Raw genomic sequence first — 13,193 nt, forward strand, 5'->3', positions numbered from 1 at the left:
AAATGAGATAAAAATTATTTTGTTTTATTTTGTTTTTTGAATTGATATGAAATGTTTCGACCATTTCAAACGAAACAAAACAGAATTGACAACCTTTATTGAAAAGTGAATAAAACATATTATATAGAAGCAAAGTTGATCCAATTTCCCTTTTAAGAAATCAAATCATCTATGAGCCCCCAATTCCAAAGCATCGCAACCAAATCAGATTCGTTAGTGTAATTTATTTTTAATTTGATATTAAATGTGCCAACTTGCCATGCTTTTAAATAAATTCCCGAACAAATTTATATCTTAAACAAGACTCGGTTTTTTAAAATAATCTTAACGATATCTCATAAATCAATTTAATATATTGAAAGCATAAATTTAATTAATATGTAGATGTTAATGTTAAAATTCGAATTCAAGAAGTCAAATAAAAAGAACTGGAATTTTAAATATGAAGATTTTATAGCTAATTAATCTTAGAAAACAATATTATAGGCATAGCTAAATTACAAAAACACTTTAGGCGTCGGCACATTTGTGTTTGGAAAACATGACGTGGATGCTTTATTTGAATTTGGACTCATATAAATATACACCACAGATCAATTGATCATGTGTAAAACGAGTTAACTGTATAATTAATTCACTTCTTGTCTTTTCTTTAGTTTTGTTTGAGCATCGTAACGAGTCGGTGGCATGAGTGAATGCAAACATAAATGAGCAAACCCCACAGTTCTGACAGTCCGATGGAAACAGGCAACCAGACACAAGAGACATTCACTACATTAATGGAGAGTGCCCTTTTTTTTTTTTTTTTTTTTTTTTTTTAACTGCAAGCAACCAAATCAAATTCGTTAGTATTATCGTAAGAAACATAAGACGGGGTGAAAATATTATACATTCTCTCACTTGTGGTAATCCAGTTTTTTTTTTTTTTTTCTCATTGATTAAATTTTTTTATAGCTAAATTGATGGCAAATTATCAAATCAAAATAGACAAATTAAAAAACCGAGAATTAAAGTGAAGAAAATAGAGAAAATATATAGCAATTTTAAATTTGCATGAAAAGCTTAGGTTGGTCTTTCTATTTTTTAATTTCTAAATGTCCAGTGTCCTTGGTTTTGAAAATTTAATTTTCTTTCAAAACTTTATTTTTTTTATTTTTTGATTTCTAATTTAAAAAAGAGAAAAATAATTATTGAATTTTGGTTTAAGAAAGCGAAAGTCTTGCTGTTGACATTAATTTTGGCCATAATAATAATAATTTTTATGTTAACGAGTTTTATTTCATGATAAAAGTCTTACTTAGATGTTTTTTTTGTTTTTTTATCCAGGATAATATCTAGTGTCGGGAAATATTTTTAATTTGTGTTGATTTTGGTTTAGTTTTTGGATTATTTGAGGTTATGAATGAGTTTATTATGTAATTTTTTTTTTAGTATTTTGAATAAAAAATTTGCTAAATTTTAAAATTTTAGCATAAAATAGCCATAACACAACTTTTCAGTGACTCGCTCTCTAATCAACTTTTCATCACCTGCGTTGTTTCTTAAAAAAAAAAAAAAAACATTAAAGTAAGGATGACTAATTGTCCGCTCACACACACATATATATATATATATATATATATATATTCCAGGTGAGTGAAGCTAGTTGACAAGGTAGAAGTTCTTGCTTCTGATAAGCCCCTAGACGGCACATACGAGTAGGCGAAGCAGTGGAGAAGAGTTGAAAGCATCGATACTCGACAGGTTCCAAGTTCACGAAAGATTTCGAAAAATGCTTATAAAAAACTAAATTAGTAGAGGATGGAAATAAGGAGAAATAACGAAATGGACATGTGAGAATTTGGTCCTAGCTAGTGGAACAAGAAAGACATCGATCTATATTCAATACGCAATCAAAGGACTTTCCCCCAACAAAGAATTTATATATATATATATATATATATATATATATATATATATATATATATATATATAAAGGGGTATGTTGCGTGATCCAGGTGTGCAGGCCCACCCATGTGTTAGACCTGTTTCTTTTTTGTTTTTTTTTTTATATTTTAAACTTTAGTCCATTCAAATAGAATGACTAAAGAATAATATGATTTTTTTATTACATGTTATTGAAATTTTATTTTTTAAAATGAAATCATATTTTTTTTTATAATATCAGCAAGTTTTTTATTATTATTTTTGTTTATTTTTTAATCAATACCGTTTCATCTTTTATTTTTTTCCAAAAATATTTATAACATTATTTTTTATATCTTTTTTTTTCATTTCTCAGTAATGATTTTGACTCCCAATAAAAAAATGACCCATAATAAATAAACATATTTTACGCCTAAAAAAAATACATTATTGATTTATATATTTTTTCTGCCGGAGCACAATTCAATGGACTATTTAAAGCTACTAGTATTAACTATTAATTTTTTAATTATATTTGTTTATCAGAAGTTATCATTTTAAGTTCTATAAATTTTAAAATCACCTTAGAATTATAAGATTATTAATTTTAAAATTCATAAAATTAATTAACATATATATAAACTGACATAACATCCATATTAATCTAAAACAAATAATCTCGTATCAATTCACTAATTCAATTCAAGTCTTATAAACAGAGTTGAAATGATCATTATTTTGGAGATGACAACCTTTAGAGAAGAAAGGATAAGGCCCGAGACTCGAGGAAGGCTAGAGAGAGATGGTTTTGTATTTTTATGAAAAATAATTTATTTTCACCCATATGCCGTGACAATGTTATTATTGATTTTCTTACCTAATTTTGTCATGCATGATGAATGTAAGTCATCAATTATCGGTGCAATTCTTTTACCTTTTTTATATTAAGGTTACAGATCAGTGCACCCGTACTCCGCTATTCATCATTTTTTTATTTTTTAATATAAAAAAAGCATTAATGATGAATGAGTTTTTTTTGTATGGTAAAATTTTTGAATTGAAAACTGGAATGATGATGTATTTTATTTTATAAAATAAATTAATAAAATGATAAATAAAATTGTTAAGATTAAATTGAGAAGTTGATTTTTAATTTAAAAGGTAAAACATAGATACTCATGTAACGCAAATAACTCTTTTATTTAATTGCATGATAATAAAAATGGATATTCATAACAAAGACAATAATTTAAATTATGAAAAAAATGTGTTTTTTCAGTCAAAATTCTCCTTTTCTTATTCATGTATTTTTTTTGTTCTTTTAAAATATATTTTATTATTAGAAGTGTGGTTTATTGAGTAAGAAACTAAGGTAATTGAAATAAAACTCTATTGATTTGAAATAGAAAGGAAAAAATGTATCTTTTTAATCAAAACTTTATTTTCCTTTTCCTGTTTTTTTTCCAAAACATATCTTTTTTTTATTATAAATATTAATTTTTAAATTAAAATTCATCACAATCTTAAAATTAAATATCAATAAAAAAAACCTTGAATTGATAACTTATACGAGAATGTATAAAAAAAATACAAGAATAGTAAATTCAAGAAAAATCATATCAAGAATTGAAAATAAAAAATAAATATTTATTCACATTGAATGTTAATGAGAAAATATTTTAAAAACAATAGAGCTTAATAGGTTTATATATAATTATTAAAAGAAGTAATTTTGTCAAACTCGGTAAAATTGATCTAATTTTATCGAGTTTGACCGATTTTATTTGATTTAGATTGATTTTGCTGATTTTTGAATTTTTAATTTATTTATACATGTTATATACATGTTAATTTATAAAATTATATAATTTTATTAGTTAATTTTATCAACAGTAATGCCTCATCCAAGTTCCCATCATCTAACAGGTGATAAGGTCATGAGTGCATGCAGAATACTTTATTTTTTGCCAGCTTCAAAGTTGACCCCATTTCTGTTGGGCCCTTAAACAGGAAAACAACTTTTCTATCAATCCTTTTGTAATTTAAAGAAATCTCCTCTCTCGTCCCAAGTCAATTGAAAGTGAATAAAACATATTTTATAGGAACAAAAGTTAATCCAATTTCCTTTTTTTAGGAAGGAAATCACCTTTGAGCAGCATGGCAACCAAATCAGATTCGTTAGTTTTTTTTTTTAATTTCTTAGTGATCAAAATTTTATAAATAAAACAGCATTATTATTAAGACAATGGTAACCATGTTAAAAAATAGTTTTTATACAGTAAGCAGTAAAAAAATCCATATACAAACACAACCCAATGTTATTCTATACATTAAATATAACTAAAAAGGCTTAATATTTTACTATGGATTATGAGTATTTTTACTGTGGATTACGCGCACTGTTTGGAAGTACTGTAGACTGAGAATGATTTCACTGTGTATTGCACTATTTAGGTATACTCTTTACTAAAAGTAGTGTGGATTGAAGCGGTGTAATAACAGAGCTGCCCTTGTCACAAAGAGTTGCAAAGACTCCAGGGGGTGGGGTTGTCTTTTTGGTTGGGGAGAAAATGATAAGTTCGGGTTTAGGTGGGGCTGCAGGCCCCAAGTTGCAAACACCTGGTGCTGGGCTGCCAAGCCCTGGGTGCTAGGGCAAGACCTGCGCGCTTGGATGTAGACCCAAGCAAGCAAGTCTGAAGACTCGCTGCCTGAGCTGGTGTGCAGATTCGAGCGCCTAGGATTTGCAGAACCGCGTGTTGTGACTTGCGTCATAACTCAATTCTCTTGGGTCCGGTGTCAGGACCCAAGGTTTTTGAGTCTTGAGTTTCAAAATATAATTATTTGTATTATAAATGTAATTATTTTTATTAAAATTAAAAGTATTGATATAAAAAATATTATTATTTTTGTTATAATTAATACTATTAATATTAAAAATACTATTGTTTGTATTATAAATATTATTATTTTTATTATAGTTAAAATCATTAATATAATACTTGTTAAATTTGAAAAAAATATTATTAATATTGAAAAACATAAATAGATTTCAGTTGAAGGGTAAAATAAAAAATATTATTATTATTATCATTAATAAATTTGAAAAAATATTATTGCTATTGAAAAAAAAACCATAAATTTAATTTGAATGAATTAAAAATTATAAGAACTTGTGTCAGACGAGTTTAATATTATTATTAATATTATTAATATTATTATATTCATTAATATTATTAATTTTAAAATAAATATTATTACTATCGAAAAAAAAACATAGAATTGATTTTAAGGGAAAAATTAATTACTATTATTATTATTATTATCAATATTAGCTTGGGTCAAGGATCCCTACCAGACCCACGAAACTTGGGGTTGGAAAGGGTGCCTCACCCAAGTTGCTTGGGTATAGCAGGAGCGTAGACCCAAATCCCTTGAGTCTTGAAGCATAGTTCTGTGTAAGGACCCAATTCTCACAGATCCTATTTCAGGACCCAATTCTCTTGTAATATCTAATGTTGATGGGATCAATATTAATATTAATTAATATATGAACGATTCTTAGAGATCTGTTTGCTTAGCTATGGTATAAAAAGATGATACTCGATTTTCATGTTGGGTGTTTGGATTCAAAAAAATCATAGGCCTAAGAACTTTTAAGCCTAGCATCTTTTCAAACCCGAAAGAATCTGGACTTGGTGGGCAGTCAAATTTAAAAAATTAAATTTAATATTTTTTCAGATTCACAAATACTTGGTCTTGATGAGCCTAAAAAAATTGAGTATGCCATCTCTCCAACCCCACTTCTTATGGGTTTTGATTTCTATCAAGCTTTTATAATGCATTTTTTATGGACCTTATATATGAGAGAATGAATTTTAATATATATGAAATATACTTATCCATCAACCATTTGCATGTGTTATGAAATGATTAGTTTAGGGGTGATATTAATAAGGAAGAAGACTTTGTAATTACAATTAATACCTCTATTCTTTGTACGTACTCCTCAAGCAATTTTTTCTCCTAAAACCGACCTTAGCAAAGGGACTTCAAACATGAGGCAATGTGTAAGCTTTTTGAGAGGAAATGAAAATTATTAATCAACTCGATCATGATCGATAAGGTAATTAAAAGAATATCAAAATTAGTTCATTATTTATCCACAAATAAAAATAGACTCTGATATATTAATAAAATCTTAGTTACAAAAATAAAACTCAGTATAATGAGCATTAATGAAAACTAAAAGTATTTCATTCACAAAGGAAACACTCTCATGTTGATAACCTTTATTGAACTAGTAATCTTGAACTCAAACATTGTTGTCTAGACTAGTAATCTTGAACTCTAATCCAGAACCAGCCAACTTTTGTGCTGTGATCTTGTTTAAACGATCAACCATCTCAGGAGTAAGATAATTGATCCAGTCCCCAACCTCACCTCTTCTAAATAAAGTATTATTCTCGAAGTATGGGATAGACTTACCTCTCTTGTTTGCCTCGATATCCTTCAGACTATCGAGGCTGCACAGCTTGGATATGTCCTCTATAACCCCATCCCTCTCTTCCTCCAAAGAAAAGGGGCAACCCAAGAACACAGCCAGACTTTTCATCTGAGAATTGATATCTTCTTTTAAGTCCTCAAACTTAAGAAACAATACCTTCTCTGGTCTCTCCAAGCTCTCCTTCCAATACCCTAGAACATGATCAAAAAAGGGACCAAACCCTACAACTCCATTGCAAAAACTATCAAAAGCCTCCTCCAAAAGAAGTGGTCCAAGTCTCTCAGGTCTTGCTTTTGAGAGGAAATGCCAGAAGGAGATAAAGTTGTCCAAGGGATTTCTACATATATAAACAACCCGACAAGTAGAGTTCCTGATAGATTCTGGCAGTGATGGATATGGCACATGGGTTGAAAATATTCTAGGCGATGGAAATGCAGACAGGTCAGGAACTTGGTTGTTTGCATAAAGCCTATACTCAAAGAAAGGCACGAGATCATGAGGGTTGAAAGAATTCAAGGGGCTTTCTGGGGTTTGATATTTTTCACGGTTCATGATGGAAAATACCAAGGCTTTCAACCATGTCGTACCTGATTTAGGCATGGAGACAAGTATAGTGTCAGTGTTGCATGCTTGAAAGTTATTTTGGAATGAAACTACAGCATGAATCTCCTTCGGAGGGCACCAAAAGCCTTGGAAAAGATACATATAACAAGATATCCAGTCTTTCTCTTTGGGAAGTGATGATAGTAAATCACGGCATTGATCACTCTCTCCGGTTTCTGAAACAGTACTGTTTCTTTGAGTAATTTGAATGTCTTCCATGGAAGTTGTTCTTATCTACCTTGAGTTCAGAGTTTAGCTACCTTTAAAGGTGTTCCTGATTAAAATATATATATGTGTGTGTGTCTGCAAGGATCAGAACCCCCATTCCCTGTCTCTAGCTGCTTTCAAATCCCAAAAAAAAATATCTGACGCCACTCCTCTTGCTGCTTGAGCCAGTGATCTTTTATGTACGCAAGAGACAAATAACAAGCAGACCGATCAATTTTGTTTTTTGGTATACTAGAAGAAAAATAAAAGCAAAGACACGAACAAAATTTATCAACATCTTATCTGCCAAATTAACATCTTATCTGTCAAATTGCAATAGCAGTCCGATCAATTTTAAATCATTTTAGGCTCCGCTTGCCAAAAAACTCGGTTCGAAATAATTATTTTAAGATTGACACAACAATTACAGCCTTAAATTAAGCTATTGCTTTTATATAATAAGTTGTCGGTCTAGTAAAAATAGCCACTGGCAATTTCACTAGTCTCCAAATCTAAGCATGGGGTCAAGGGTAGGATTCAGGGATCCCCATCCTTGGATGCGCTCCTCAAAGTATGGTAGAAAAGAATCCGAAGTCGGCCATCTCAGATAAGCCATCCCTGAACACAGAGCCGCCACCTATCTCCTAATTTCTTCGCCATCTTATTGATCTCAGATAAGACATCCCTAAACACAAAGCCGCCACCTATCTCCTAATTTCTTCAAAATCAAAGGCAAATAGAAGGTGATGGGTCTCCAACATGAGGGCATCAACTCAAGGGGAGTGGGCTAAAAAGCAAACTCACTCCCACACCTTGATGTGTTCAGTTAGGGTTTGCCTGATCGAGCCTACCATTCACATTGCATGGGCTCGGGTTATGCCTGGATGACCCAACTCTATTTTAAATTTTGGATGATTTTATATTTAGTGCTAACATGATTTATTATCGCATAGGACACAAAATATTGTTAAAGCATATTTATGTCAGAGTTATAGTTTTACAAGGTGATAATCTGGACATCCATAATAAGAACAATGATTAATTATGCTGCATAATCATGTAACAAGCAGATTCACATTATATATATATAAACGCTCATCAGTCATTAGGTTAAGAAACAAACTCTAAGCTCAACTAACTCACAAAAAGAAAGCTCATATTTTTTTCTTTAACCTCTCATCATTTCTTGCATTATCTCTTCAAACACACACATCACCATAAAGATTTCACTCTGTTTATATAAATGCTAACTTAAGTATTAAAGAATCTCCTAAACCATCAAGAAGTTTGTTTTGCAAGTGCTCATAAGGTTAAAGTTCAATAGTTACCTTCAATGACTCAATCTTGAAATCCCATCAACCTACAATTGAAAGGCTCAAAATATCCTTTAAAGTTTCCTTAAACTTCATCGACAAGCCTTGAGCTAAAATAAGCTTCCTGTTTGAGTGGAGCTCATATCAATCAGATTAAATTCATTAGCTAACTTTAAAACAATTTATTTTAAAATACACAAGATTTTGAGAAACTTGTATAAATTTGGAAAAATAAGCTAATTTTATGTTACTAGCATTTTTAAATTTGTCTTTAATTTTATTATTATGCACTAATTTTCTTGATTTTCTATGATTATTCATCCTTAACATAGTAGATAAATGAAAGTTTAAGCTAAGCTCACTAATCAATTTAAACAAGCCAAACTTAAAAGAGAAGCCTAGTTTCAACAAAAAGAGTACTTTGATCATCAAGCCTTGCGCTCATTACAAAGCCAAACAGAGCTTCGACATTACCCAAATTATTAAATGATCATATTGATATCTTGCTAAAATATAGCCTCTCTCTCCTCTAGTCCAAATCGGATCTTGTAAAAAATCTGGCAAAACATTTTTTAAAACGTTGCATGTTTTGTCTTATGTACATCCATCGTCATGCACTTATATATTAATCATTTGGAGACGAGTATTATTAATTTTCTACTAAAAAACTTCTAGCAGGGTCCAGTAGAAATTATCCCAAACATTTTATACCATCAAACTTTAGTGTAAATCTTTATAAGTTTTAAACTTAAATAATTTTTATTATATGTTAAAAAATAATATAAATTATATATTAAAATATTATTTAAAAATTTAAATTTTTAGTTTGAAATAATTATTTGAAAAGTTGTACGTAACTTCAGTTCAATTTAAAAGGTTTTTTTTTTTTTTTTTTTAGAGTAGTTGTTTAACTAGTTTTTTAAAAATTTGTTGGCTTGGATTAGATTACTTTGATCTTATGATTTCTATATATATATTTAGAATCTTAATATTAAATAAAAGAAGGGAGGTTGAAAATTGTGTGTATTATAGTTTCCAACGATATATAGATGATAGAAGAACAAAGCACAACAATATAATTCAGTAGAACAGAAAAGTTTATTACAGCTTCCCGTAGACAACAATCATGTTTATTTTTTTGGCTTAACAAACAAAAATGTAGGAATCATCATGCGTTGTTGTCAAAGCACTCAAGCTGGAAAAAACAATTAAGAAAAACAACTCAAACATAGATATCGAGGTCTTTGTGGACTCCAGCTAGCTTCGACTATAGACTAGTAATCTTGAACTCCAATCCAGAACCAGCCAACTTTTGTTCTGTGATCTTGTTTAAACGATCAACCATCTCAGGAGTAAGATAATTGATCCAGTCCCCAACCTCACCTCTTCTAAATAAAGTATTATTCTCGAAGTATGGGATAGACTTACCTCTCTTGTTTGCCTCGATATCCTTCAAACTATCGAGGCTGCACAGCTTGGATATGTCTTCTATAACCCCATCCCTCTCTTCCTCCAAAGAAAAGGGACAACCCAAGAACACAGCCAGACTTTTCATCTGAGAATTGATATCTTCTTTTAAGTCCTCAAACTTAAGAAACAATACCTTCTCTGGTCTCTCCAAGCTCTCCTTCCAATACCCTAGAACATGATCAAAAAAGGGACCAAACCCTACGACCCCATTGCAAAAACTATCAAAAGCCTCCTCCAAAAGAAGTGGTCCACGTCTCTCAGGTCTTGCTTTTGAGAGGAAATGCCAGAAGGAGATAAAGTTGTCCAAGGGATTTCTACATATATAAACAACCCGACAAGTAGAGTTCCTGATAGATTCTGGCAGTGATGGATATGGCACATGGGTTGAAAATATTCTAGGCGATGGAAATGCAGACAGGTCAGGAACTTGGTTGTTTGCATAAAGCCTATACTCAAAGAAAGGCACGAGATCATGAGGGTTGAAAGAATTCAAGGGGCTTTCTGCGGTTTGATATTTTTCACGGTTTATGATGGAAAATACCAAGGCTTTCAACCATGTCGTACCTGATTTAGGCATGGAGACAAGTATAGTGTCAGTGTTGCATGCTTGAAAGTTATTTTGGAATGAAACTACAGCATGAATCTCCTTCGGAGGGCACCAAAAGCCTTGGTAAAGATACATATAACCAGATACCCATCCTTCTTCTTTGGGAAGGGATGATATTATATCACGGCATTGATCACTCTCTCCGGTTTCTGAAACAGTACTGTTTCTTTGAGTAATTTGAATGTCTTCCATGGAAGTTGTTCTTATCTTCCTTGAATTAAGAGGTTTAGCTACCTTTAAAGGTGTTCCTGATTAAAAAAAATATATGTGCGTCAGTGCGTGTATTTGCAGGGATCAGAACCCCCATTCCCTGTCTCCAGCTGCTTTCCAAACTAACCATTTTTTTATTTATCCCGGTGTTGGGCCTCACGATATACACTGTTCAAATCCCAAAAAAAATATTTATCAACTAGAAGAAAAATAAATCAACTAAACTCGAACAAAATTTATCAACATCTTATCTGCCAAATTGCAATAGCAGTCCGATCAATTTTAGGCTCCGCTTGCAAAAAAACTCGGTTCGAAATAATTATATTAAGATTGACACAACAATTACAGCCTTAAAGCTATTGCTTTTATATAATAAGTTATCGGTCTAGTGAAAATAGCCCTCGGCAATTTCACAAGTCTCCAAATCTAAGCATTGGGTTCAAGGGTAGGATTCAGGGATCCCCATCCTTGGATGCGCTCCTCAAAATATGGTAAAAACGAATCCAAATCGGCCATCTAATTGGTCTCAGATAAGCCATCCCTAAACACAAAGCCACCTCCTATCTCCTAATTTCTTCAAAATCAAAGGCAAATAGATGGTGATGGGTCTCCAACATGAGGTCATCAACTTAAGGGGACTGGGCTAAAAAGCAAACTCACTCCCACACCTTGATGTGTTCATTTAGGGTTTGCCTGATCGAGCCTACCATTCACATTGCATGGGGCTCGAGTTATGCCTGGATGACCCAACTCTTTTTTATATTTTGGATGATTCTATATATAGTAGCACATGATTCATCATCGCATAGGACACAAAATATTGTTAAAGCATATTTATGTCAGAGTTATAGTTTTACAAGGTGATAATCTGGACATCCACAATAAGAACAATGATTAATTATGCATAATCATGTAACAAGCAGCTGATTCACATTATATATATATATATATATATCAAGGCTCATGAGTCATAAGGTTAAGAAACAAACTCTAAGCTCAACTACCTAAAAATAAAAAGCTCATGTTTTCTTTAACCTCTCATCATTTCTTGCATTATCTCTGCAAACACACACATCAAGCCTTAGGCTAAAATAAGCTTTGTGTTTGAGTGGAGCTCATGTCAACTAGATTAAATTCATTAGCTAACTTTAAAACAATTTATTTTAAAATATACAGTATTTTGAGGGGAAAAAAAAGCTTGTATAAATTTGGAAAAATAAGCTAATTTTATGTTACTAGTATTTTTAAATTTGTCTTTAATATTATTATTATTTTGCACTAATTTTCTATGATTATTCGATCCTTAACATAGTAGATAAATGAAAGTTTAAGCTAAGCTCACTAATCAATTTAAACAAGCCAGACTTAAAAGAGAAGCCTAATTTCACAAAAGGAGTTTGATCATCAAGCCTTGCGCTCATTACAAAGCCGAACATAGCTTCGACATTACCCTAATTATGAAATCAACTTGAATATATATTAAACCTCGAATCCTTTTCAGCCAATAAATTATTAATTAAGTATATTATAAACTTTTGAGATTATATTAATAACGTTGATGGTTTAAATACTTTTCATTTAAAATTATATTAAAATAAATTTTTTTATTTTTTAAAAATTATTTTTGACATCAACACATTAAAACAATTTAAAAATATAAAAAAAATATTTTAAATATAAAATATTTTAAATATTTAAAAATATAATTTTACCATGTTCCAAAAACGTCCGGTAACCATTACCAGCTGTGATTATATTACTAAAATATAGACTCTCTCTCATCTGGTCCAAATCGGATCTTGTAAAAAATCTGGCAAAACATTTTTTAATACGTGCATGTTTTGTCTTATGTACATCCATCGTCATGCACTTATATATTAATCATTTGGAGACGAGTATTATTAATTTCTACTTAAAAAACTTCTAGCAGGGTCTAGGTCTACTGATGAGAAATTATCCCAAGCATGTTATACCATTAAACTTTAGTGTAAGTTTATATAAATTTTAAATTTAAATAATTTTTATTTAACGGGTTATATTAAAAAATAATATAAATTATATATTGAAATATTATTTAAAAATTTAAACTTTTAATTTGAAATAATTATTTGAAAAGTTGTACCTTAGTTCAATTATCATGCCCTTTCTTCTAGCAAGGTCTAGCTCTAGCTCTACTGATGAGAAATTATCCTAGCATTAAGATATATAATACAAACATGTTATATCATATAACTTTTGGAGAAGCAAGTTTAAAGATAGTATAAATTTTAATATTAATTAACAGGATATAAATTTTATTGAAAAATTTATTAAACAGATATATTACAAAATAATATAAATTATATATTAAAAACTATTTAATTGATTAAACTTT

At 30.3% G+C, this 13,193-nt stretch overlaps 1 protein-coding gene across 1 annotated transcript; it reads right to left on the reverse strand.

Annotated features, from left to right (window-relative positions):
• Positions 1-6,035: 6,035 nt before the first annotated feature.
• LOC7462804 (cytosolic sulfotransferase 15) lies at positions 6,036-10,916 on the reverse strand. Its single transcript, XM_002303911.3, has 2 exons — positions 10,567-10,916; positions 6,036-6,996 (listed from the first exon to the last, which is right to left on the reverse strand). The coding sequence occupies exons 1-2, from the start codon at positions 10,799-10,801 to the stop codon at positions 6,218-6,220; spliced, it is 1,014 nt and encodes a 337-aa protein (XP_002303947.3). The 5' UTR covers positions 10,802-10,916; the 3' UTR covers positions 6,036-6,217.
• Between the last annotated feature and the right edge of the window lie 2,277 nt (positions 10,917-13,193).

The sequence above is a fragment of the Populus trichocarpa genome, chromosome 3 (genome assembly GCF_000002775.5).
Source record: "Populus trichocarpa isolate Nisqually-1 chromosome 3, P.trichocarpa_v4.1, whole genome shotgun sequence".
Classification (NCBI taxonomy): Eukaryota; Viridiplantae; Streptophyta; class Magnoliopsida; order Malpighiales; family Salicaceae; genus Populus; species Populus trichocarpa.

Coding starts and splice junctions, on each gene's coding strand:
- LOC7462804 (XM_002303911.3), bottom strand. CDS start 10,801: ATGGAAGACATTCAAATTACTCAAAGAAACAGTACTGTTTCAGAAACC. Junction 6,997..10,566: donor TGTCTCCATGCCTAAATCAG/GTACGACATGGT, acceptor TGCCTAAATCAG/GTACGACATGGTTGAAAGCC.